This window comes from Parambassis ranga, chromosome 19, assembly GCF_900634625.1.
Source record: "Parambassis ranga chromosome 19, fParRan2.1, whole genome shotgun sequence".
NCBI lineage: Eukaryota > Metazoa > Chordata > Actinopteri > Ambassidae > Parambassis > Parambassis ranga.
In genome coordinates, this window is record NC_041039.1 from 2,328,463 (window position 1) to 2,354,648 (window position 26,186).

The 26,186-nt window shown below is 40.0% G+C and overlaps 2 protein-coding genes across 4 annotated transcripts in view; one reads left to right on the forward strand and one right to left on the reverse strand.

The window, feature by feature from the left end:
- The window catches only part of immp2l (inner mitochondrial membrane peptidase subunit 2), a 158,073-nt gene that overhangs the window by 101,108 nt on the left and 30,779 nt on the right, over positions 1-26,186 (forward strand). The gene's annotated exons all lie outside the window — the stretch shown is intronic.
- On the reverse strand, positions 21,064-23,178 carry lrrn3a (leucine rich repeat neuronal 3a). Its single transcript, XM_028432107.1, has one exon. It carries the CDS (start codon positions 23,176-23,178, stop codon positions 21,064-21,066), a length of 2,115 nt encoding a protein of 704 aa, XP_028287908.1.

Consider the following 26,186-nt stretch of genomic DNA (forward strand, 5'->3'; position numbering starts at 1 on the left):
TCAAAAGAATCCAGTCCACATTCACCTTTTCTATTAAAAATGAGCCATTTTGTGTGTTTTTTTTTTTCAATTTTCAGCACCACCCCTTATAAAATTGGTGATTAAAGGGTTAAAATCCTGGGGGAAAATGATTTTTTCACTACTGTTGATTAGAACTGAAGTTAATTAAAAGGTCTATGCAAAAAAATTTCAAAAAAATATTTATCTAATATATTTTTAAAACCGTTAAAGTTAGGGGACGTTTTTGTCCCCGAACAACACATTAGGGAGAAAAAAAGAAAATCCAGTGCTGTGCAAAAACTAATAATGCAATAAAGTCAATTTCTTTACTGATGTTTGACATGACCAAGACTGTAATAAAGGTTAAAAAGAATCCAGTCCACATTCACATTTTCTATTAAAAATGAGCCATTTTGTGTTTTTTTTTTTTCAATTTTCAGCACCACCCCTTATAAAATTGGTGATTAAAGGGTTAAAATCCTGGGGGAAAATGATTTTTTCACTACTGTTGATTAGAACTGAAGTTAATTAAAAGGTCTATGCAAAAAAAGTTCAAAAAAATATTTATCTAATATATTTTTAAAACCGTTAAAGTTAGGGGACGTTTTTGTCCCCGAACAACACATTAGGGAGAAAAAAAGAAAATCCAGTGCTGTGCAAAAACTAATAATGCAATAAAGTCAATTTCTTTACTGATGTTTGACATGACCAAGACTGTAATAAAGGTTAAAAAGAATCCAGTCCACATTCACCTTTTCTATTAAAAATGAGCCATTTTGTGTTTTTTTTTTTCAATTTTCAGCACCACCCCTTATAAAATTGGTGATTAAAGGGTTAAAATCCTGGGGGAAAATGATTTTTTCACTACTGTTGATTAGAACTGAAGTTAATTAAAAGGTCTATGCAAAAAAAGTTCAAAAAAATATTTATCTAATATATTTTTAAAACCGTTAAAGTTAGGGGACGTTTTTGTCCCCGAACAACACATTAGGGTAGTGTTTGCGAACAATGCATGAGGGTTAAGCACTTTACTGCCGTTCAGCACTTTTTAATATTTCCACTAGCACGTCGCTGGATCTTCAGCATCCTCCCCGACTGCAACAAAAAAATGACTCTTTTACTTTCACTGTTTGTTGCGTTCTCATTTTTATCCAATGCAGATATTGATGGCTGCAACCAAAATGTGTATTTTGGTGTGCCACGCCCCCCTCAGGGTCTTACAGGGACATGCACCTGGTCATTTCTTGATTTGCCAAGATTGTTGCCGTCCAGTTGTGTGCCAGGCAAAAATCATTTTAATCTGCTACCCTTAATGTCTCTTTATATTTTTGATAAAGCTTTTATTCATGAAGGCACTTTTCCTGAAGAACTCTCTAAATCAAATGATGGCAAAATTTTGTCTAAATCAACAATCAGGAAAAAATGCTTTATTCTATTACTACTCTTGCTCTCCGGCAATGTTGAACCAAATCCAGGCCCCCAGCTAAATCATAACCATATTGATTCCATATTGAGTGCCACAGGGCTCAGTTTTAGGACCTATTTTATTTTCTATTTATATTAATAATATGTGTTTTAATCTGTCAAATGCCACTTATCACTTTTATGCTGATGACACAGTCATTTACTGCTGCTCTGCTTCACTTGCACAAGCCTGCTTTTAACACTGTTCAATTACACCTGCAATCACTGAACTTGGTTTTAAATGCAGAGAAATCAAAAGTGATGGCATTCTCACCAAGGTGTAAAGGACAAGATAACTTGCTGGTAATAACAACACTCCAAGGAAAACACATTGAACTGGTCACCAGCTATAAATATCTCGGATTCGTACTTGACTCAGAGCTGTCATTCAAACCACATGTTTCAAACTTAGTCCACAAACTGAAAGTGAAACTTGGGTTTTATTTTCGGAACAAATGTTGTTTTTCTCTTAGAGCCCGCAGACTTCTGGTATCGGCAACCTTTTTACCACTGATCGACTATGGTGATGTTGTATACATGACTGCGTCGTCCAAATGCCTCCAGTGCTTGAACACTGTTTATCACTGTGCCTTGAGGTTTGTGACTGGCTGTACCCGCCTCACCCATCACTGTGAACTGTATGCCAAAGCTGAGTGGCCTTCCCTGAGCACAAGGAGGCACACCCACTGGATGGCATTGGTCTATAAAACCCTCCTTGGTTTGGCTCCACCTTATCTGTGTGCTCTTCTCCAGCGAACTACCAGCCACTATGCCCTACGCTCCAGTGGCATTTACCACCTGCAGGTCCCTCATGTGCGGACTGAGCTAGGAAAGCGGGCCTTTAGCTACTCTGCCCCTTCAGCCTGGAATACCCTCCAAACTGATTTAAAAATCTCTGAGCTTATCTCATTTAAACTTTTAATTCTTTATTACACATTAGGCAAAAAGCATCTATTCATCAGTGCCTGTGTTTTTAAGATATCTTTCTATTGCTGCACTTATTTTCACTGCTCTGTTTTGATCTTGTTTACCAACTTTAAACTGTTGTTATACTGTTCTTGATGTGTGCTGCTGACCTCTTGGCCAGGTCACCCTTGCAAATGAGATCTGGATCTCAATGGGTTTTTACCTGGTTAAATAAAGGTTAAATAAAAAAAATAAAAATAGGTGTAATAATGATAAAAACAACAAATAAAAAAAGATCTGTTCTCTTCTCTAAATGATTACGGCAACCATGGAAAATCTGCTGAAAGTACCTGTAAGTAGTACCTGTGCTATAATTGTCTTTAAATACTGCCACCTGTTGTTACCGTTGTGCATCAAACATGCATCACAGTGAAAAATGTGTTTCAGTAAGTGAAAATATCTTTGTGGTCTCGTAAAAAAACAGTGAATGAGATCTGCACTCAGTGCCTAAGTAGTCAAAATGTAATGTTTGTCAGTTGTCATTCCAATAGATGTCTTAACGACACCCCCCATCTTTTATTTTTTCCTTTTTATGCCAACCAGTGGCTGTATAAGTTTGAGTTAGCTGCTTATCTGTTGAGTGAGTGCAGAATGTTGTTTTGTGGCACAAAATAAAGGCCCAGTTTACGACAACATTCCTATGACATCTTCTTCCTGCCTTCCCTTCTTTACGGTAGAGTTTGTACCATTTACCAGGCTATAGCTAGTCTACTAGGGGAATTTAGTTCTTGAAGCCAGAGATTTCCCTACTAGTCAGGGATGGTAACAAAACTTGTCATATAAAAATAACCTGTAGTCAATCTAGGTTTAACAACAAGCAGGCTTATAAGGCAGATCCCATAGTGCTGAAAATTACAGCACCCTTTCCCAGAAATAAGAGGGCTGGGCAAGACTTGTCCTGCAGTGTGACATTTGAACCATTCTGTTCAGGACCAACACCCACCATCATGCAGTCTCCTTGCACTATTATCTATTTTACAGGGATAGTTTGCCTAGGCTGCTCGAGTCTTGGGTGCTACCTATGCCTGTAGGTAAGTGGTACTAGGTAGCACTGATATTTAGTGCTACTTGTTGTTACAGGTGTTGACAACAGGTGTTGCTGACAACACTCTTATATATATAGAACACAGCTTTCTGCAGTCTTTGCCATCTGTTACAGGCTCAGATTGCAGCCAACATTAATTAATGCAATCTAGACTTTTCCATGAAGTTTGGTTTTCTTATGGATTGAATGTCCTTTTGCAAATCTAAAATGAGAGCACAGCATCAAGATATACATGGTGCTCTATGGTGAGCTGCATAATTTAGCACACATGGCATTCTCTTGGCAAATGAAAACTTCTCTATGCTACTAGCAGAACTGGCTGAGCTCCCATCAGCCTACATACCAGTTGGCTCTGGAAATTCTCTCAGGAAGTTTAACATTATGTATTCTAGCTCTTTTGGATTGCTGAGGTTGTATCATGCATGTGATTCATGTAATACTGAAGATTTAGATTGTTGAAGGGGTGTCAGCCATCTGGAGGGGAGGGCCTGTGTCAGGCCTCCTGCCCACAGCAATTTATTGCAACCCCATTTTTTTCCTCTATAGGGGGTTGACACAACCCTCTCTCTCCCCAGATCTCTTCCCCCATCTCTCTATTACCTGCACTCTCTTTTATTGGTGTGTCTCCACCCTCCTGCTCCTCAGAGGCCAACCTCATCTTTCTGTGTGCCTGTTTAATATTTCAGTCCATCTCTTGGCATCTCGCGGGAGGGAGGCCAGGCGATGGGCCGAAAACAAAATCTATGGAATTCAGGGTGCATGTTTATCAGTGGGGTTTATCATTGGCCCGTTTCGAGTCATGGACTGCACTAGACCTCTGATGGTGTTCTGTAGTATCTGGCACCAAGACTTTAGCAGCAGATCTTTTCAGTCCTGTAAGTTGTGAGTTTGGGCCTTCATTGAACAAACTTGTTTGTGCAGTACGACCCAGAAGATGCTCAATTCGATTGAGATCTGGGGGATTTTGGAGGCCAAGTCAACACCTTGAATTTGTGATGTTCCTCGAACAATTCTTGAATTATCTTTACTTTGTCGCTAGATGATTTTTCCTGAAGGGACAGACATGCATGGACAGTACTTTGGTAGATGTTATGTGTCAAAGTTTCATCCACATATATGACAGGACCCAAGGATTCTCAGGTGAAATAAATCCAAACCATCACACTGCCTATGCCAGCTTGCCTTTTCCCCATAGTGCATCCTGATAAAACCCTTACCCACACATCCACATGATGTAAAAGAAAATGTGATCCAACAGACCAGGCCACATTCTTCCATTGCTCTGTGGTCCAGTTCTGATGCTCACCAACCCATGGCACGCTCTTTCACTCTTCATTTTTCTTCAGCAATCTGAGCTTGCTTGAATTGTGTGTTGGATTGGAAAACAACGGCTGGCCTTCGCTCCCCACTTTTATCAATGACCCTTGGCTGCACTTGACTGTCTGAAAGAGTACTTGAAGATAATGCCTCACACCATCTGTCTGAAAGATGAAGTCAAACCTTGAGGTGGACATTTTAACAGGATAAAATCCTCAGGCTGAAAATAGTATTGTTCAAGTATATAGTCTTATCTGCTGAGGAAGGCTTAACTTCATAGCAGTGGACTGTGGACTTTGCCTGCCTGATTTGTATCATGTGATAGGTTAACAGGTTTTACTGATGTACTCATTGCATATAGACTACTTTGTGTATATTCCACTATTTTACAGACAAATTATTTTCTATTTTCCGCAAAAACAAACAAAAACAAAGTATGCAAAATTGCACTAAAAACATCCACAAAAATGCAAGGCTGTGAAAGGTGAACTGTGTTATAGTGAGGGATCACTGTACTAAAATCTAGAAAATATTTAAGAGCTAAGATCATTTTCTCTCTGTTCCCCAGAGGGTGATTCCCATTGACAACTGGCTTAGGCATAACTATATTTTGCACCTAAACCAACACAGCCAACTAAGATGATGAGCACTGTGACCATATCACTGTGAACCTCCTATTATGTAGTCAAATAATTATTGCAGCTAAGCACACCCTGCTGAATGGAAATATGAGTTTCATGGGACACTTTTTGTGGTTTCATTTGTGAAATCATCAATGCATTCAGGTCATACCTAGACCTTAAGGTACCAGAATTCATTGAAAGGTTTTTGGACTTAATTCTAGCTGCTCCCCTCTGCAGTTTTCTCATCCAGCATGTTTTAAACATGTTTGATTTCATTATGCTGGACTCGGTAGAGCTTATCTGCTGTGAATCTGAAAGACTGAAAGAAAAAAGGCTGTGCTTTGACTCAGTAAAGCCAGAAAAAAAATACATGACAAATCCCACCGAGGTAGTTAAAAACACATTCACCTAGTCAGCCCTGAAACTTTCACTTTTCTTTTTAAAATCCCTTAAATGTGGACTACACCTTTGCTGTTGTATCTGACTGACAGTCACACATGACTAGACTACACCATTAAAACCAAGTCCCTGTGTCCCCATAGTTACAAAGTTCAACTTTTTTCTGTGGACCCATTGCAGCACATAGGGCATAAGAAAAGTTTTTGAAGTTGAAGAAATACATCACCTCTTTGTTGTTTTATTTATTTATTTACTTACTTACTTACTTACTTACTTACTTAGGTGCAGAAATAAAAAATGTAAAGACAGATGATGAAAGAAATTTTGCAAATTTGTCCAAAGTCACCTCTTGCGCTAGTGTTTCGGAACACATGCTAAGAAAGATGTAGAGAGATGTAAAAAATAAAGAAAACACAACACCTGTGTCATGGATGAGCACAACTCAAACAAGAGGGAATTTTCCATTACCTCTTGTTTGAAGGCCCATGTAAAATAATTTATAATTAATTGATTAATAATAACTTATTAATCAATAAAAAATTTAAAGGTCTAGAAAAGTAATGTGTAATGTAATTATTGCTTGTAATTATTTCTGCTTTTGTTATACATTTAAGAAAAAAAGCAAGTCTGGATTTATATTTTATTTGTAATTCTTTTCCTATTCCTTCCTGTTAAAATTATACTTATATTTAGATTAGTTAAGAGATACTTGAAGTTATTATTATTCTGTTTATTCATGAAATAGTTAGCAATGTCATTTGAGGCTTGTATAGTATAGGCTTGTATTTGGATGTTGTGACAAATGGACCAATAGACAACCGAATACCAATAGACCAATAAATAAAAGAACTTGCAGAAGGTTAATTGATAAGATAGAAGAAGACATGCAGCCAAACAGCTGAGTTTGTATCTGCTCTCTGAATGTTGTTCCCATCTCTGAACACTTCATTAAGTCAGTGCTAAGATAGAGCACTGTAATTTGGACCCTGTATAGATTAATTAATTTAAGTTAGGCTTTTCTAAAAACACAACATTTATTACCAAGAGCATTTTGTTATACTTGGGATGATAATTTCAGGTAATTTTCACCCCCATACACCAACTGTTACATTTCCAACCTGATCTCACAGAAATACGTGACATACACACGGATTGTTAACACTGCATTACGTGGCACCGACATGAAAAATAATGAAATTATGTGCAGGCACCACGGAAAACTGTCTCCATAGAAAGTCAATGCGGGGCATTTTCATAGGGACACCACGGTTTTTAATACGTGTGGACACCACGCACATGAGCTCCAATAGAAATGAATGAGCCGATTTGCATTTCTCTAAGCGATTTGGCCCTTATTAAACCTTTTTAGGAAACGATCACTATTATATTATTATTTAACAAACGAACCGGCCCAACACAACCATCTATGTCGACATACACGTTTATTTGATCAATAAAAGTTGTTATCTAATGCAACGGTACTTGATATGATTGTGTGTGACAGCATTTCCTTATGAAATGACGGGAAATGCGTCTTCACGTTGCCATGGTAATGCAACTTGCAGGCCCGCTCGTGGTTACGTAAATTGCCTGCGACAACGCATGGATTTTACTAAGCGATTTCACCTAAATAAATGTTGTTTAATGTATACTTCATCTCCAAAATCTTCTACATATTCATCCGTGTCAATCTTTTGCCAGATGCACGTTTGTTCATATTGTTTTCTAAGTAGTCATAATATTCATATTGGTAGTAATCACAACGGTAATCATATTAATATTATTATGTATTTAGATAATATTATAATACAATAGTATTTATATCTGCAAAGTTTGGAAGAAGACTACTGGTATAAACCATGGTTTCCACGGCAACGGACGTCACGTGTTGCCTCATCAAGCTGTCATTCATTTAGCAGCTACTTGCCAACTATTTGCTAGGCTTTAAGATAAGATTAGATAAGATAAGATAAGATAAGATAAAACTTTATTAATCCCGAAGGAAATTCTTGTGCCAGAGGTATCAAGTTACATTAACTGCAGTTAAGTACAGAGTATAAGAGTATAACTGTCACTATAATCCAAATAAGAGTACAGTACGCAGTATGAGCACAATATATGACATGGATACAAATATGTAGATATAAGGTGCTAATTAAACATAAATATAGACCAGTGGAGGGAATGACAGTGATGCCTGACATGATTATCTAGCTCTTCTCCCTACAGAAAGGGGAGGAGTTATACAGTCTGATGGCCACTGGCAGGAAGGACCTCCTGTGGCGTTCTGTGCTGCTCCTCAGTAGTCTCAGTCTACCGCTGAATGTGCTCCTGTAGGACAGCAGTGCGTCATGCAGGGGGTGAGACGTGTTGTTACGAATACTGAGGAGTTTCCTCAGTATCCTCCTCTCTGTCACCTCCACCACAGACTCCAGCTCCACTCCCAGTACCGAGCCAGCCTTCCTAATGAGCTTGTTGAGTCTGTTGGTGTCGGCCGTCTTCATCCTGCTGCCCCAGCACACTACAGCGTAGAAGATGATGCTGGAGACCACCATGTGGTAAAACATCTGCAGCATGGTCTGGCAGACGTTAAAGGACCTGAGTCTCCTTAGGAGATACAGGCGACTCTGTCCCTTCTTGTATATTGCCTGTGCGTTTGTGGACCAATCCAGTTTGTGGTCAATGTGGACACCCAGGTATTTGTAGCTGTCCAGCTGCTGCGTTGGTACCCTTGATGCTGACCGGGTCTGGGAGTGTCTGGTGCTTCCTGAAGTCCACCACCAGCTCTTTTGTCTTCTGGTGGTTCTATATGCTACATGCTACATGTATAGCCTAGCAAATAGTTGGCAAGTAGCCGCCAAATGAATGACAGCTTGATAAGGCGACACGTGACATCCGTTGCCGTGGAAACCATATGGTTTATACCGTCTTCTTCAAAACTTTGCAGATATAAATACTATTGTATTATAATATTATCTAAATACTATACATCATAATATTAATATATTTACCGTTGTGATTACTACCAATATGAAGTGCAAAAATATATATATATAATATATATATATATATATATATATATATATATATATATATATATATATAAAATATATGAATACACAACTACTTAGAAGGCAAAAGATTGACACGGATAAATATGTAGAAGATTTTGGAGATGAAGTATACATTAAACGAGGGAACCAAGAAAAAAAATAAAAGTTTATTTAGGTGAAATCGCTTGGTAAAATAATAATAATAATAATAATAATAATGCATTGGTCTTATATTGCGCTTTTCTGCTCTGTTGGGCAGGCACTTAAAGCGCTTACATTGAGATGCATTATTCTTTCACACCACATTCACACAGTGGCAGTGGTAAGCTACCAGTGGTAGCCACAGCTCCCCAGGGGGAGACTGACGGAGACGTGGCTGCCAAGGTGCGCCTACGGCCTCTCCGACCACCGCCGATCCATTCATACGCATTCATACACCAGTGAGTGCACTGGAGGCAATGCGGGTAAAGTGCCTTGCCCAAGGACACACAACAATGACTAGGGAGGAGCTGGGGTCGAACCGCCGACCTTCCGGTTATTGGACAACCCTGCTCTACCACTGACCCACTGCTGCCCTCTAATGCATGCGTTGTCACAGGCAATTTACGTCACCACAAGCGGGCCTGCAAGTTGCATTACCATGGCAACGTGACGACGCTTCCAACCAGAGCAACTGCCTACCGACGTTAGCTTTCACCGTCTTTCAATCCAGTCGTTCTTAAAAATGAAATAACCACATGCTCACTTCAACAAATGTCTCCACGATACTTCTACACGCCCCATTTCCCATCATTTCATAAGGAAATGCTGTCGCACACAATCATATCAAGCACTGTTGCATTAGAAAACAACTTTTATCGATCAAATAAATGTGTATGTCGACATAGATGGTCGTGTTTGGCCAGTTCGTTTGTGTTAAATAATAATATAATAGTGATCGTTTCCTAAAAAGGTTTGTTAAGGGCCAAATCGCTTAGAGAAATGTGTGAATTGTCAGAGCGACATGACTGTAATCAACTCATTCATTTCTATTGGCGCTCATGTCCGTGGTGTCCACACGTATTAAAAACTGTGGTGTCCCTACGAAAATGCCCCGCATTGACTTTCTATGGAGACAGTTTTTTGTGGTGCCTGCACGTAATTTCACTACTTTTCGTGTCGGTGCCACATAATGCAGTGTTAACAATCTGTCTGTATGTCACGTATTTCTGTGAGATCAGGTTGTACATTTCAGCTCATGTTCCTCAAGTGTTTCCTTCTCAGGTTTTCAGCATTAAGTGGAGATTGATGCGTTTATTTTCTCTTTGCATTATCTCTTTGAGAAGTGTAGAGTGAAAGCCGTGTGCTGTTACTGTACACACTACTCGGTAGGACGGGGTATGATTCCTATTCTCCAAAAGTCCTCCTTGGAGCAGATGAAGTCGGGCAAGTCATTATGTTATCGATCGTTGGAGCATTTAACCAGCAGGCAGAATTCACTACAGTCCAGACTGTCCAATCGATCACACGGGACTGCGGTTACAAAAGGTGACAAATTGAATGGTGAGCTAGAAACAAACACGGCGTCCTCTGGTCTGGAACAGTGAGCTTGTTCTGTTTCTTTTATTGCCTGTTCTACAGGATCTGCAGGGATAGTTGTGATTTTTGACAGGAGCTTATTTTTGTCACTCACTAGCAGCAGTGGACACTAGCTCTTGTTTGGAATCCAAAGTAGCCTACATAGATGAGCCACCATAAGCAAACAACCAAAAAACAGCACACAGTAACAAGAACACTATTTACATGTGAATAAAGATGGATCTGTAGATGGCTACAGTATATCCAAATACTGATCTGGCTCTGCCTATAAATCCTTACTGAAGTTTGTATATAACTCTTATGTGCAAGTGAGAGGCATAATTGAATGCAAATTAAATAAAAACAATACATGCATTTGAATATGTATATAATGAATTATAATATAATGAGCGCATGGAGGCATGGTGGTGCCTCACCACAACAATGTTTCATGTTTAAATATGGCTCCAAGGTTAACTGGGGAGTCTAAATTGGCCATAGGTGTGAGTGTGACTAGTTACAGTATGTGTATCTGGGCATGGACTGAGCCTTCAGGTCAGCTGTAATGGCAGCTGACCTGAAGGCTGCTCAGCACACAATGAAATGATGCAGAAATTATTTCTGTCATGCGTCATGCATGGTCATTACAACCCGATAAAGATCCTTAGCACAAGGTATGAGAAATGAGGAATGAGGAAGTGCTGTTCAAATATCATACCTTACCTGTTGTTTCAGATCATCCAAATATGACATTTCCATTGGATGTGCTTTATTTTATTTTACAGTAAAGGAAAAAAGTGCTAAAAAAAACAGTTATGGCTGAAATGTGGGATAAAGCGCTAAAATGGTCCCTGTTTAAAATCTGTATTATAACTATTTATAAATTTATTTATTTATTTTATAACAAGATTAATAATTTCCTTTGGGATTAATAAAGTTTTATCTGATCTGATCTGATCTGATCTGATCTTATCTTAAAGTTAGCTCACAGCTGAGGAAGAAAGAGTCTGGGACATGCAAACATGGCTGACTTAACCACAGACACCACCACCACTACCCACTGTTTGGCTCGGCATGGGTGTGTTTTTACCCAGGTTCCGCCCTCAGGACAATTTCTGTGCAAGATTGTTTTCTGTCTATTTCACATCAATCAAACACGTTTCCCAATGTGCACTAAACATTAAGCTGGATCCATACTCCGCGAGAACAGAGAACTCCCTCCCCCCTGCAGATGTTACGCCCACAAAATGACGTCATTTTTTATCTCGGACCGCGCGTTGTGCAGCGATCTTGTGCACATGGCCCGGGCAGAACTTTTTCTCTCAAGGCTGTGCGTCAACCATGCTGTGATTGGTCGGAATTTATTGTGGGCGTGATGAATGTGGAGAAGCCAAGAGCTTCTTCAGATGCAGCTGGCAAACAGCTCCTGGAAGGAGAAACACGGCACACAGAGGAGAGTGTCTGTCCAAAAGGTGGCGATAAAAACTAATCCCAGTATTGATCACGGCGTTACAGCGGCTCGCGCACATTAAACACCGGGAGACGGGATGTATTATTGCAGACAGTCATCCACACGTTCACAGAATTAAACTCACACAGCCCAGAGGTCTACTACAGTCAGCTACACTGATCTTCTATCTATTGTCATGCTGTACGCCCTCTTCCCTGAACATTATCAGCTCATTAGGCCAGGTAACTATGACTGTGCTCACAATTTACAATACAACTGCATTGTCAACCTTTTGTGTGTGACGTGCGCTGTGTAGGAGGGCCGTATGAGGAGTTCTGCACACACACGTCTCGCGGTGTATGGTACCTCCTTGGTGGTACCTTTTTTTTGGTGGAGCGAGTTCTCTGTTCTCTGTTCTCGAGGAGTGTGTAATAGCCTTTACGGTGTAGCCTGCATGTTTCAATACTCTGGAATGCCTCAGCTCAGGAATGTGTGGATTTGTTTTATGTTTTTGAGCAGGTTTAGAGGTTCAGACTGAATCCGGCAGTGCTCCATAGCAGCCTTGGGCGTGCTTTCCCAGGTGTGCCATCCAGGTTTCAGTTTGTGTTTGCAGTGAAGTGGCAAAGTAAGCTTCTGAGTTGTACACAAAGAGGCAGTAAAACAGCTGCATTTTCAGCGTGTTTCCTAGACAGCTTTTATCAATAAAAGATGGATTTCACCTCCAGTTTCATACAAATATCAGACATGCTCGCTTGATATTTCTATGAGGGCTCTTTTATTTCAGCTTCCCCCCCTGCTGAGGTCATTGTTAGGGGTGTTTAAAGATGCTTACAGTGATTCATTGATTGATTTGAGATAAACACATATTTTCCTATAAACACTTTAATTTTCATTATTACATTTCACAAAACGCATGTTGAGGAAGGAACTGAGACCTCAAATCTATTTTAGTAGGAATGATACATAAATGTGTAGCCTAGCAATGTAGAAGCAATTCCTGTTTTTTATTCTCAGACTATATAGCTTTGTTGAGACATGTATTCCTTTAGCTCAGTTTCTTAAATATTTATTTGGCCAATGATACCATTGATCACAGTATGTTATTACATAGGTTGTATTGTTATTGGGATTGAAGTTGTTCATGATATTTATCTCTTTATATGTGAAGGTTAGTCATGGAGTTCCCAAGGGTTCTCTTCCATTCACTTTAAACATGCTTCCCCTGGGAAATATTATAGAGAAACATGGTATCTATGAAATAACTTTGAAAGGACATGCATCAGTTCCAACTTCAGGCATGTTTTCAAGACTGGAAGACCATTTTTTGCTGCGGAATTCGGACTAAACTGAGGTCATTCCATTCTAAACAACTCAGGCATAGATTAGCCGACCATACATTTAATCCAGAAGTAATTTTTGAATATGTCTTTTAACCCTCTGAATACCATTTTGACAGTAAATGATACTTGTATGTATGACTGTTCTGTCTTAAATCAAAGCTGAAACTAAAAATGGTTATGTGCCAATTAAACCAATTTATTGTACTCTTTTTTTAAGTGCATATTTTTTAAGGACTAGCATAGAGAGACGAACAGCCACTCAGACTCACACCCCCACTCACTGCCAATTTAGACACCCCAATTAACCTAACATGTACGTCTTGTGGGAGGAAGCTGGAGTACTTGGAAAAAAAAACCTGTGGCCACATGTGACAGAAAATAAAACAAAAAGGGTTCGGAGGGTTCGGAGGGTTAAGTCAAAACAAATCTCCAGCACTATCTTCTTTCATGTCAAGATCAGGAACATCCTGTCTATTGTAATATCTTATTATCAGGATCTCCAATAATTCTCTGAAAAGCCTCCAGCTGATCCAATGTACTTAGGGGAATTAGATCATATTTCTCCCATATTGGCTTCCCTTCACTGGCTTCACTGGATGAGTAGAATTTAAAATCCCTCTTCCTACATACAAGCTCCATAATAACCCAGCTCCATCTAATCTTAAAGACCTCACAGTATTAACAATATTGTATCATTAATCTAGGCTAAAATATTAACCCTCTGCAGTACATGCAGTAACTTCCTCTTAAACAGCACATGGTGACAACAGGAGGGAAAAAAATTTGCACGGCCTAAGCTGCCACTTTCATTTATAGGCAGTCTTTGGGACCCTCACCGTGCACCACTACAGAATAATTTAAAGTGGCTTCATATTTTCAAATTGAGTGACAGTAGGAGAGTCTGAGGTGGAAAGTGCTGCCAGGTGGCCTGCTGAAAATTGATGATGGTGAAAACTGATGGTGTTTTGAAAAAGCTTTCATGTCCGGACTTGTGTTTACACAGTCCTACATCTCTGAAGTGTCCACAGCTAAATGCACCCTTAAAAGCTCTACACAGAAAAAAATGCATCCATAAAAGAAGCTATTACCTCAAAGGAGAGTTCTCACATGTGAGGTCAAAGCCTTATAGAAGGGAGATATTTATCCTGATAAAAGTGTGGCGTGGTGATGACATTTGGCCAACAGAGCGGCGCTGCTGTTCTGCAAGGGCAGCCCTGCGCGCAACCCCCTAATCTTCCTCCCTCACCTCGGCTTCCAGCTCTAATCACTACACTAGGAGGAAGCCAGTGTTTAAATGAAGCAGCTTACTGGGTGATTAGGAAAAAAGTAAATTATTCATTACAGAATGTGTAATAATGGAGAATGAGGGAAATTTACCGCTGGCTCCCCTCCCTTCCCCACCATTGATAGCAGCCTGACTGGTAAAAGAAGCCATGCGGAGGTTAAGAAGCTGCAGCAAATCCACAGGTAATGAAACTTAATGAAATAAAAAACTTGCAGGCCCGAGAGCGACTCGTTAGGAGGAAATGTATCATTCCTCACATCAAAATTTTCTCTGTAGCTGATGCAACGTGATCCACATGTTCACTTTTAGTTATAATATTTTAGTGTTGAAACATGACTGCAGGGAGTTATTGCTCAGTTTCTAAGGCTTGTGGTCCGAACTCCATGGGTGGTCACTCTATATGTAGGCAGGGTCCCAGGAGCATTTTTTTTTTCATCATGAATGTTTATCAGACTTCAGGCTGTTTTTATTGAAGTGGATTTTAGATTCAGCTATGCATCAGAAAGAACTTTCTTGTTTACCTAAAAAAAGGTCCTGGTAGGTGCTAGTACTCAGATTCTAATTTTGATTCACTTTACACTTCATCCTTCCATTATGTATGTAGGTGGATTACTGGTTTTTACTTTGCTCTTGTTAGGCATTTTTGCAACACCTGAGTTGCCAGATTTTCACATTTATTTACAGAGCAACACATAGTTTCTCTCAGTTGTCTGGACTTTAACTAGACCATTGCAAAACCTTGATTCTTTACCAAGTGTTAACTGTCAGACAGATGTCCTCACATTTGTCTCTAGAGTCCTCTGGTATACAGAGGAGTTCATGGTCCACTCAATGACTGCAAGGTGTCCAGGTGCTGTAGCTGCAAAACAAGTCCAAAACCATCAGTCCTCCACCACTGTGCTTGACAGTGTGTATGAGGTGTTTCTGTGTTTGGTTTTCATCACACATGGTGGTGAGCGAGGCCGGTTCTAGGCATGGGCAAGAGGGGGCAGTGCCCCCTCAAATAAATGTCTTGCCCCCTCAAATCAAATTTTTAGACATTGAGAAAGCACATGTTAATATACTCACAAATTTAATATATTACGCGTTGACAAAATTATCATCAGTAGCGGAAAAATCCGACAAGAAGGGGCACTTTTTATTAGCGTGTCTGTCAATCAGCGTCCGTATGCAAATGAGTCAGCACATAGTCTAAAGGTGTAGTGACAGGTTTCAGTGTGGTTACGGAGAGGAAAGACATTGAAGAAGCTGCACACACGCATCTCGGGGAGTGTGAATACTCCGCACCGAAATGAACTTTGTTCTTGTTCTTGCCACCTCGGGAGCGAGGAGAAAGTTCTTTGTTCTCGTGGAGCATGCTCCCAGCTCTACAACAAGCACAGAGACGTGTCCACGTCTGCTGAATGTGACAGACTGGAGACAAATGACCGCTGTCTGACAGAGCCCTAATAAAGCCCCGCCTCAGACTGTAGTTCTGTTCTGTTTCAGATCACCACTGCAGTTTCTACAAAGCCAGCTGACTTAATTTCCACTCCAGCTCTAGCAGGACACAGACACTGCAATGCATCCATTTTATATGAAAATTTTTGCAAAGGGAAATAGGAGACTGTGGTTGTAAAGTGGACAGGAGTAGAGTGCTTTAAAAAATACAAATAAAACAAACAAATAATAAAAAAGAGAAAACATTACATGATCTATAGCCTGCTGTGCTTTATTTATTTTAGTGTTACTTTTATTCATAAGACTACCTTTTAGGTTTGTAAACTTAAACTTACTTTAGATTAAATGTTTTTGAGAATGAGACCATCCAGATAAATGTTATGTTGTTGATTAATAAAATCTGGATTAAGGATATTTTATTTATTCAATGTTTATGTTTCAGTTTTCCCCTGAGGGATCGCCACCTTATAGTGGTCAGGGGGATTGCGTGCCTCAGTGCTATACCAGCAGAAGCTTAGTCTTCAGGTGGGACTCACAAGTTGGACAGGTCTGAAGATAAAGGCCTGACAAAATGCAATCCACTTCTCCAGGCTGGCTTTGGACACGGCTAACAACCCAATTCAGCAAGGAACATATTGTCACTATAAGACCAGAGGAAAAAAGTGCTTTAACATGAAGTGTACACATGATGCCCCCTTCACATTTCTGACTGCCCCCTCATACATGCCTGTCTAGAACCGGCCCTGGTGGTGAGCATTAAAACCAAACAACTCCACTTTGGTCTCATCTGTCCATTGGACATTGTTCCACAAGTGTTGTTCTTTGTTCAGATGCAGATGATCAGCAGCACCTGCTGCAGCTCAAATAATTAAATCCTGTGGTTCTTAGTATTGAACAGGTTCTCTTTTTTATTCTTTTGCTAAATAAATAATGGCACAGTGAAAAAAAGTTTTGTATGCACAAACAAATTGAATTAAAAGAGGGGGTTGTGCAGTTACTTAGGATTATCAGTTGGTTTCATAGAAGCTAGTATGCAGGACTGTCATTTATGATGTAGTCACTTTATGGTAGAGTGACTTTTGTGTATCAAAAAGTATTTTTTTCCCATTTTCATAATTTCTGCCTGTGTATACTCAACAGACATGTTTGAGTATACAGTTGTACAATTGTGCTGTTTTCATAGGGGTGCAGAACTTAATAATGCACACATTACCAAAAATGTGACAGGACAGAAAAAAACACTGAAAAGCAGTTTGGAGTTTTTACAGGGTTATGGGACAGCCATTAGTTAAATTCTGAGAAAAACCACAGTCATAACTGGATAAAATGAGACAAGCTCTCTCAAATGCCCTTGAGCACAGCAGCAATCCACTGAGCAGTGTGTGTTGGTGACAGACTGAATCTGGTGGCCTCCTTTGCGTCTATGTGTATCTGTTTGAATGTCCTGAGTCAGTGTTTCCTGGGAAAGATTAAAAAAAGTAACAGCTACCAGGTAGTCATTAATCTCCCTGAATGGTTCCTGCTTCTCTACTGTGTGTAACCTTGTGTCTTGTAAGTGACTGCTATCTGCTCTAGTTTATTGGCATAGGTTAAGTGCATGCTCTCCATCTGTGACTCTCCATCATAAAACAATAATAAACGCTCAAAAAAAAGCTTAAAGTTCACCCAAAGTCAGCAACGTTGTTGTAGCCTAATGGGCCGTTGAGTGTGAGAATAATTATTTAAAATGCAGGAGGATGTGCATGAGGAAAGCTAGATAAATGTGAGGCTTTGTTTTACTTACCGCTAGCAAAAAAGCTGCAGGCCTGGCCTAAATACCAAATGTGAGTAATGGGGTAATAATTCATGAGAAAAAATAGTTTAGCTTTATGCCACGTTTGTTTTCTCCGTTACCACACAGCAGAGAAATGGGACATTTTAAAAACGGAAGTGTTGTAATGAGAGGTATTAGTTTACTTCAGCCAAGATCGCTGTGTTTTTTAATTGGATTTTTAGCTGAAAATGAAAGGAGTGGTGGGCAAACACTGGTAATGTAATCATATATAAATGACTGCAGATATGATTCTGCTGGGATTAAACGAGCAGTCAGAGCTCATTAAGCTTGGTGGTTGGGCTTGTTTTGCTGTGTGTAAATATATATAATTTCCAACACATCTCTGTAGATCCTCTTGCTGTACCTTTTCTTGTACTCTTGATCTTCATTCCATATGACATGAATTCAAATCACACAGCAGTCTATCACTGCCTCAACAAAGCCGCCTTTGTTTTATTCCTCAGACACATTGTGTCTAAGAGGAGTGATTTTCCAGCACTTATTCTTCTCTCTATATAAAACATGTGTTTGTGTATAATGATGTCAACAATCACGTGTACTGCTGGGGACACAAACAAGCACCAACAGCAAAAAAAAAAAAAAACAAATACACGCACATATACATACACAATATATCATGCATACTTAAAAATAATCTGATAGTGGGTCTTCGAATTTGACAAATATATCCTCAGACAAACAACAATGTATAACTTTTTTACTGTCATTTTTTTTTTGATCATCAACAGGTGTTGATGACCGCTATAAAAACAGATGTTTTGACAGTTTGTTGCTCTGGAGCACTGAGGTGTGTGTTAACACAATGAGAGAAAGACTCTGAATTGCATTGAACTACATAAACTATATTGCTTATATTATGGCTAAGTGAAACAATAACGTTGCTGTTGATGATGATGTTATACAAAGCAGCTTCTGTGGGTAAAAAATCATCAGCGAGCATCACAGAGATCAACACCCTATTTTGAGTGGCTGTCACTGACAGATGCAACACAAACCTATTATTATTTTTTTTTTTTCCCACATCTGGTCTGCTGTACAGACAGTACTGTGCTTTAATAACCACATGCTACTTACTATATATATATATATATATATATATATATATATATATATATATATATCTATATTTGATAATTAAGAAAAAAGCTATAGGATCACCTTACGTACTTACCTTACCTTACTGATTATAAGTTTGTTTGTTTTTTTAATATAGGACAAATTTTCAGTCTACTATTTCATTTAAATTCAAAAGGAATATCATATCCTAAAGAGGAGATTTTGCAGTTTATTGACGAGTTCTGCCCTCATTCAGGCTAATAAATAAATACCTAAATATTTATTTATAAATAAATTAAATAAATTAATTAAATTAAAAATACATAAGGTTTCCAGCTTGGCTCCTCATCCCAGTCAAAGATCTCCCAAGGGCCAACAAACTTTAAACTACAGCAGTGGAAAAGTTCTAAGTTTGCAATGGCAGTAGGAGACTTCTCTAAGGGGGGGCCTACCTGGCTCCACTCAATTTTGCTGTTGGAATCAACAACACTGGATATATGGACCCCCTGTGAATCTTTGCCTAGGGCCCCAACAGATTCTAGAGACAAATTCTTCTGACCATATTTCAATATGATATGTCAGAAAATGTGCACAGCCTATGTGTGCTATTCCTTATGAACCATTAATATTTTAGTAAGCAGATATTTTCTTTAACAACACTGTCGTCCTCTAACACTGGGGAATGATGATTTACTTTAACCTGCCAGCTTGGTGTGGAGAGTATGTGAAAGACCTTTCCAGTCCCAAGACATTCCCCCAATGGATCTGCCACAACATATTGTGTGTGTGTGTGTGCCCTGAGTGGTGAGCAATTACTCACTTGGAGAAGGTGTTTTTTTCTTTTTTAGTTGTGCATTTTGTTTGATTTTTTTTGACAGAACAAGAGAGATGCTCCTCTTTTTCCCTTTTTCCTCTGAGGATTACATATTGACATATCATTTGCTCCTCTCAGCTGTGCTTGAACCAGAGTTGAACCTATAAGCACAGGTGAGGAAGCAAACAGAAATGAAAAGCCTCTAAGCAACCTGTCATCTTAAAAAAAAAAAACTTCCTTTTTCATGCAGCTGCTGTCTAAATACCCAGACTGCACTAGACTCCCTAATGAACCCAGACACTATACAGCACAGTGCATTGGTGAAGTATCAGTGGCTTTTCACCAGTTTCAGACTTTCAGACTCTCCTGATTTTGTGGTCCCTCCCCAACCCTCCCCGCACTAGATGTAAGGCAGTTAACAAACGAGCCCAATAGTTGCTGAGCTGTTCCTGCGGCGGCTGCAGTATCTCTCCAGGGTCACTCAGGAAAAAAAGTGGGGTGGTTTGGGCACCGTGCACGTTTTTGCTGACCTATTCACTACCTGCCTCTAATGGGTCATATTTTAGCTTCTGTGGCGGTGACAAATGGGCACACTCTAAAAGCCCTGTCTGAGGTGCTGAAACTCTGTTGATCTATGACTGAGTCTCGCTGATAAATGCCTCCCATCAGTTTGCGCATGACGCCGATTCATCACCATGCTGAGGTTTGTGTTGGGAATCCATATTGGATTTTTAATGAAAGAATATAATGCAATTCAAAGTCAATGGGTTTGCCGATGTCCTCGCACTTTACACACACCCATTATTGTACATACACACATGCCTACAAGCGCACAAAAATCTTGTCCCAATTTAAGCAACCCGTGTACCTGTGTACATGAACTTTAGTTATTTTTGTGGCAATAGATACATCTTATAAGACAATTTTTATTGTAAAAAAATTGACCAATTTAAAGAGATTGTAGTTACAAGACACTAGACAGGTTTAATGAAAAATGTATTTGTTCATAAAATTGTTTACATTATAGTCAGTTTTTACTGTACACTAAGCTAACTATCATTGCATGGCATCATTTAATGTAACAGCAAAGAAAATGCTTTTTGCAGACATTAAAGCCTCCTCAACAAGGTATTTAAAACAGAAAAACTTCCTATGCTGTGCTTTACTCTGATTGCACTGCGTGAATGACCAGTGGCCATGTAGGTTATAGTAAAGATATCTGCCTGAATAAGCTATAATGACACAATTTGAAATACAAAATCGTTTCTGCATTTATGTGTATAAATTTCGCTTTGATGTCACCCTGCTGAATTCCAGTGCAAAATGACCGACCTAAAGTCACAGAAAGAGGGTACGTCATTTACATCCAGGGTCCCTCAAACTACATCTTCACTTCGTCCCAAAGCGTAATTATGTATTCTTACATGGAGTCGTTTGGCAAGTCTATTATGGTTGCCCTCACTTTGATTCCAGGCACACCAAATTCAAGGAAAGAAGACGAGGAGGAGGAGGAGGAGGAATGAATGCTGGGAATCAGCAAAGCTTCAGCTGGGTCAGCTGTCAGTTTCCTGTAAAACACCTGGCTGTACAGAGACGTGTAGATAACAGAGCAAGCCACGGTAATCACGATAAAAAACACAGCATAAGTAGCCATCACCAAGCTGTCATAGTCCTGGGTTGTGTCCGTCTGGACCACTATATCCTTTGTGGTCACATTGATACACTCACTGTTGTATCCAGGTTGTGCTGCAGTTACCTCAACACAAACTTGGTAGTGAGTAGATGGCTTAAGATGTTTGATGTGATACTCTTTGACATCAGCAGGAAGCCTTGCTGTAAATGGTGTCAGGAGGTGTTGACCCTCTGTTGAAGTGGACCAGTTTAGCTGTGTTAGCAATGCACCTGTGCTTTCCCAGGAAACTAAAACAGAATGAGACTGGACAGATGTGATATATACATGTAAAAGCTGTTGTGAAGACAGGGCAGCGTATCCATCCACCACAACAAGCACAGACTTGAGGTCTGCTCCGACAAGATTGTGGGCGATGCAGGTGTACAGGCCAGCTTCCTGCTCTGTGGTATCATAGATGTCAAGGGTTCCCTCTGGGTGCATGTTGTACTTATCGGACATGATGCCAGGCAGGACCCTGTGACCTGTTTGTGTCACCCAGTAGATGTCAGGCTCTGGCTCTCCAAACGCCCTACACTGCAATGATAGTCGGCTCCCTTTATTGACCTGAACCTGATCTGGAAGGCTCCCTGGTGAGATCAAGGGGAGGCAGATCTCTGTAATTTCCCTGAAGTGCACATCTCGAACATGCTTGCCTTGGTACTCCGGAGGTTCCACACAAAACAGGGAATCGGGCTCCATGAACCGAACAGTGGTCCTGTTCATGTTGATCCAACGGATGACACAATCACACCGAATGGGGTTGCTGTGCAGGCTCACCTCTCGCAAGTTGGGCAGGGACTCCACGGTGGTGCGGTGGAGAGCACTCAGAGCGTTGCTATTGAGCATCAGGGTCTCCAGCCTAGGGAGCTTGTGGAAGGCCCTTGGATGGATATAAGACAGCCTAGGATTGTTGGTGGCCTCGATTTTTGTCAACTCTGGCAAATTGTATAGAGCAAAACTGTCAATCGATATAAGTTCAGGCATGCTGTTGATTCCAATCTCCCTGAGATGCACCATGTCCATGAAGTCCCCTCTTTGGATTCTTTCAATAGGATTCTTGTTCAAATCCAGAAACTTCAGGTTTTGGACTTTTGTCAGAGCTCCTCTGGGTACTTGATTAAGCAGGTTGTCAAAAAATGAGATGCTTTCCAAGTTGTCAAGACCAGTAAGTGTGTTGTCAGGAATTTCAGTCAAATTCATTCTGGCCAGTACAAGGCTCCGTAGGTTAGTCAGGGATTTAAAGTTCATGTCTGAGAGATGAAGGATGGGGTTTTCTCCCAGCATTAATATCTCCAGGTTGGGAAGAGGCTGAAACCACTGGCTGTTTATGCTTTTCAGTCGATTAGAATTGAGATGGAGCCTCAGCAGCCTGCTCAGGCCCTGGAAGGCCTGGGAGCTTATAGAGAAAATTAGGTTGTGGTTGATGTAGAACTCCTGAAGGTTAGGCAGGGAAGCGAGGCAGCTGTCAGGAAGCTCCTGAACCCAGTTCTCCTCCATGTGGAGTGACAGCAGCTGAGGGAGAGAACCTAGACAAACATCACTCACTAAGGAAATGTTATTCTGAGACAAGTTGATTTCAGTGATGTTGGCCAAGTAATCCAAAGTTTTCTCCACATTAACAATGTTGTTTGTTTGTAGCAGCAGTACCTGTGTTTTCGAGGGGAGTCTCTCAGGTAATGCTGAGAGGCCCAAGTCATTACAGTCCACAGTGGTAGCCTCAGTGTAAATAGAGCTGGGAGAAAACCAGGGTCGTATCTCACATCGACACAACGCAGGGCAATGAGCGGCCCCCTCAGAGGCCAGAACAAAAGCAGTCAGAGACAACTCAGCCAGCAAACAAGCCACAACTGCTGTCTCCTTCATCTTGGCCATCGCATTCCCTTCAGCCAGTAATTGGCCCTTATGGAGTCAGCTGTTAACACTGTTAACTTCACAAATAAAAGCTCATTTGTTACTGCAGCAAGACAGAGTGGATTTCTGCTGATGCGTGGTCCCTGTTGTCTTCCAGCTCTCGGCAAAGGGAGGCAACCTTTGAGTTCAGACTGTGCCAGGTTGTCATGCGTGTAGCAATATGTCAAGGTCAATGGATCCTTCAGGGAGTAGCACTGCCAAGTGGAGGGGTAGTTGAGGAATGCTGTGGCTCTGTCTGGGGACAAATCATTCTGCCTTCCATCATTATTATCCTCCGTTGCTGTCACTAGTGTCACTTTCCATCTGGGGAGACAGGAGAGACAAAAAAACCCAACATAACATGGTGCTATTGAGGTATGAGGGTATATTGACATTCAGATATGTTGAAACTTAAGATCTTTCAGCCTCATTTCATTATTGCTTTTCTCATATCATCTGAATTGTAGGTCATGATTAACCTTATTTTACAGACAGAGCTCAGAAGTATGTTACTTCAAGAGGCAAAACATTTCAAGTTCCTGTTTTTTCCCCTGTGTTGTAATTAACAGACCCTCCCTAACCCTAATCCTCTTTTCTGTTGTGAACAATGCACGTGCACACACTGAGCAAATCACCCATACAACACAACATACAGACAGTTTACCACAGCTGACACCCACCAGACATCGGTGACATCGCAGACCCACCAGAAATATCGCGCAATCTCGCTGTAGGTCTTGTACTGTGACTCCTCAGCTGTGCTGCTTAGTGCATAATTCATGACGTTGTTGGTAAGGTTGCCTATGTTGACTGCATATATTGATGTTCTGATTAATTTGTGACCTTCAGTGCAGAAGCCACAGCTGAGTGTACAACAGTAGATGAAGCTGTTGGTGAAGGCTGGAGTAGCCAGAAGCTGATAAGGATGAGCTCTGACACTTTATGCATACATTAGCTTGTTTATGGCAGTGTGTGTGTACAGGTTTGCAAAACTGCAGGAGTTCCATTTCATTCCCCCTGTCTCCATCTGCGTCTTTCTTCCTCAGTAGTTCTAAGTAAGTACTGTTTCTTCAGTTCAATCTCCAAATAATTGCACAGTATTGGTTAAATACAAGAGGTTTGAGTTCATATACAAGGACAAGACAGTTTCATGTTCACAACCAACATTAATGCACTTGAGAATGAGAACTGAATGTTAGCTATTCTTTCTGATAAGTGTAATCTAATAAAGCCAGACATAAACAAATGTCATGTTCAACTTATATACAGTTATCACCTACCCTATCTGATCAGCATTTAGTTTCTAGCAACCAACGTTCTTTAGGGCTTAAAAATGAAGCCCATACAGAAAAACTTAAAAACATGGTGACACTCCCCATATAGGTGACATCACGGATGCTTTGTCTATAACTATATACAGTCTATGGTTTCCAGGCACTGGAAATCTTTCTCATTTCTTAGAAAACAAATCTAGATACTGCTGTAAACATATTCATATATATAATCGAGAGCGTCACTTAGCTGTATCTTTTCCAAGAACATATCTAAATTCTGGGGCAAACACACCAAATCCTTCAATTTCAGAAAGAAAAATGTTCATAAATGCTTTTCATATGTAGCTTTTTAGGGGCATTGAAAACAGTCTGCAACATTCTGAGTCTGCATTCACTTTGTTTTCAGGAGAAGGATCTCTCTAGCCATCTGTGTGACACACCACACACTGTTACTTCCATGGTGCTTTGATTAAACAACAAATTCATCTGCCGTCCCAATACAGATTTCATCATTAGCCCGTAGTCTATAGTTTTTCATATACATGTGTGCATCCCTTCATAGCTCACCATTTGCAGGCATTCCCTGTGCTTCTGTGCAGCTCATTAAAAGCCTTGCAAGCATCCATCTCCATCACCCAGAGAGGAAGGAGCTATTGAAGAATTTCCTTCGGGATTAATAAAGTTTTATCTTATCTTATCTTATCTTATTGTATTGTACCTAACATTACAGTACTATGTAAATGCCATCTCCACAGAGATAGAAACAATGGCTCTATGTATAGTATTTAGGTAACAAAAAAAGCAACTTGTATGCTAATGAAGCGAGCATGGTTTGAATGTTAACTGGAGTGGTTAATAGTGAATGTTTCCTCTTTTGGTTGGAAACTGTGCTCTCAGGAGACGCTGCCGTACACTAATTTAATTTCTCCTGTTTACTTCTGCGATGCTCACAAACACTCATTTCCCTCCTATTACTTAACACTAAAAGCCTGCAGTGACTTCCTTCATTTCCCCCTTCTGCACACACAGTTATATAAACTGAAGATCAGAGTGGTGACTGACTTTTATGATGCTATAATATAGCAGCTGTTATGAGCAAAGAAGATGGTGAATTGTAGTGATTCTCTTACTAACTGTGATGTAAGTTAAGATTTATATCAAAGTATATGGCTATAGCCTGACTCAGGCTCTGTGGATGTTTCCAATAAAGTGGAGGTTTGATGTCTCATTTTAACATTTCTGTGACTATATCCAAGAGAAACGGCAGAAATATGATGAATTCAAGACCATCATCCTGACAAAAAAATCAATGCAGCAAATACACTGTATGTTACACATGGTCAGCATCACATATACTATAAAAGTAAAGTTAGCATTAAATGGTAGTCCAATAGACTTCAGTGGAACAAAGAGTCTAGAATGTGTGCTATGACGCCATGATGGCAGATATTGGGGTGTGTAACTCAGGCCAAAACCTTGTAAGATATCCAATTTAAAATAGTAAGTATGATAAAATTCCAAAGTGACAACACCACAGATCATAATTAAGCACCATCCTCTAACGGTGGGAGACTTGTGGCTAAGTGTCAAAAATGACAGTTCCTCTCAGTACCCTCATACCTCCATAGTTAAAAAAAAAAAAAAAAAAAAGGTCCAACATTCAAACATTAAATGGGGATGGGGAGTTCCTTCCATGAACAAAAAATA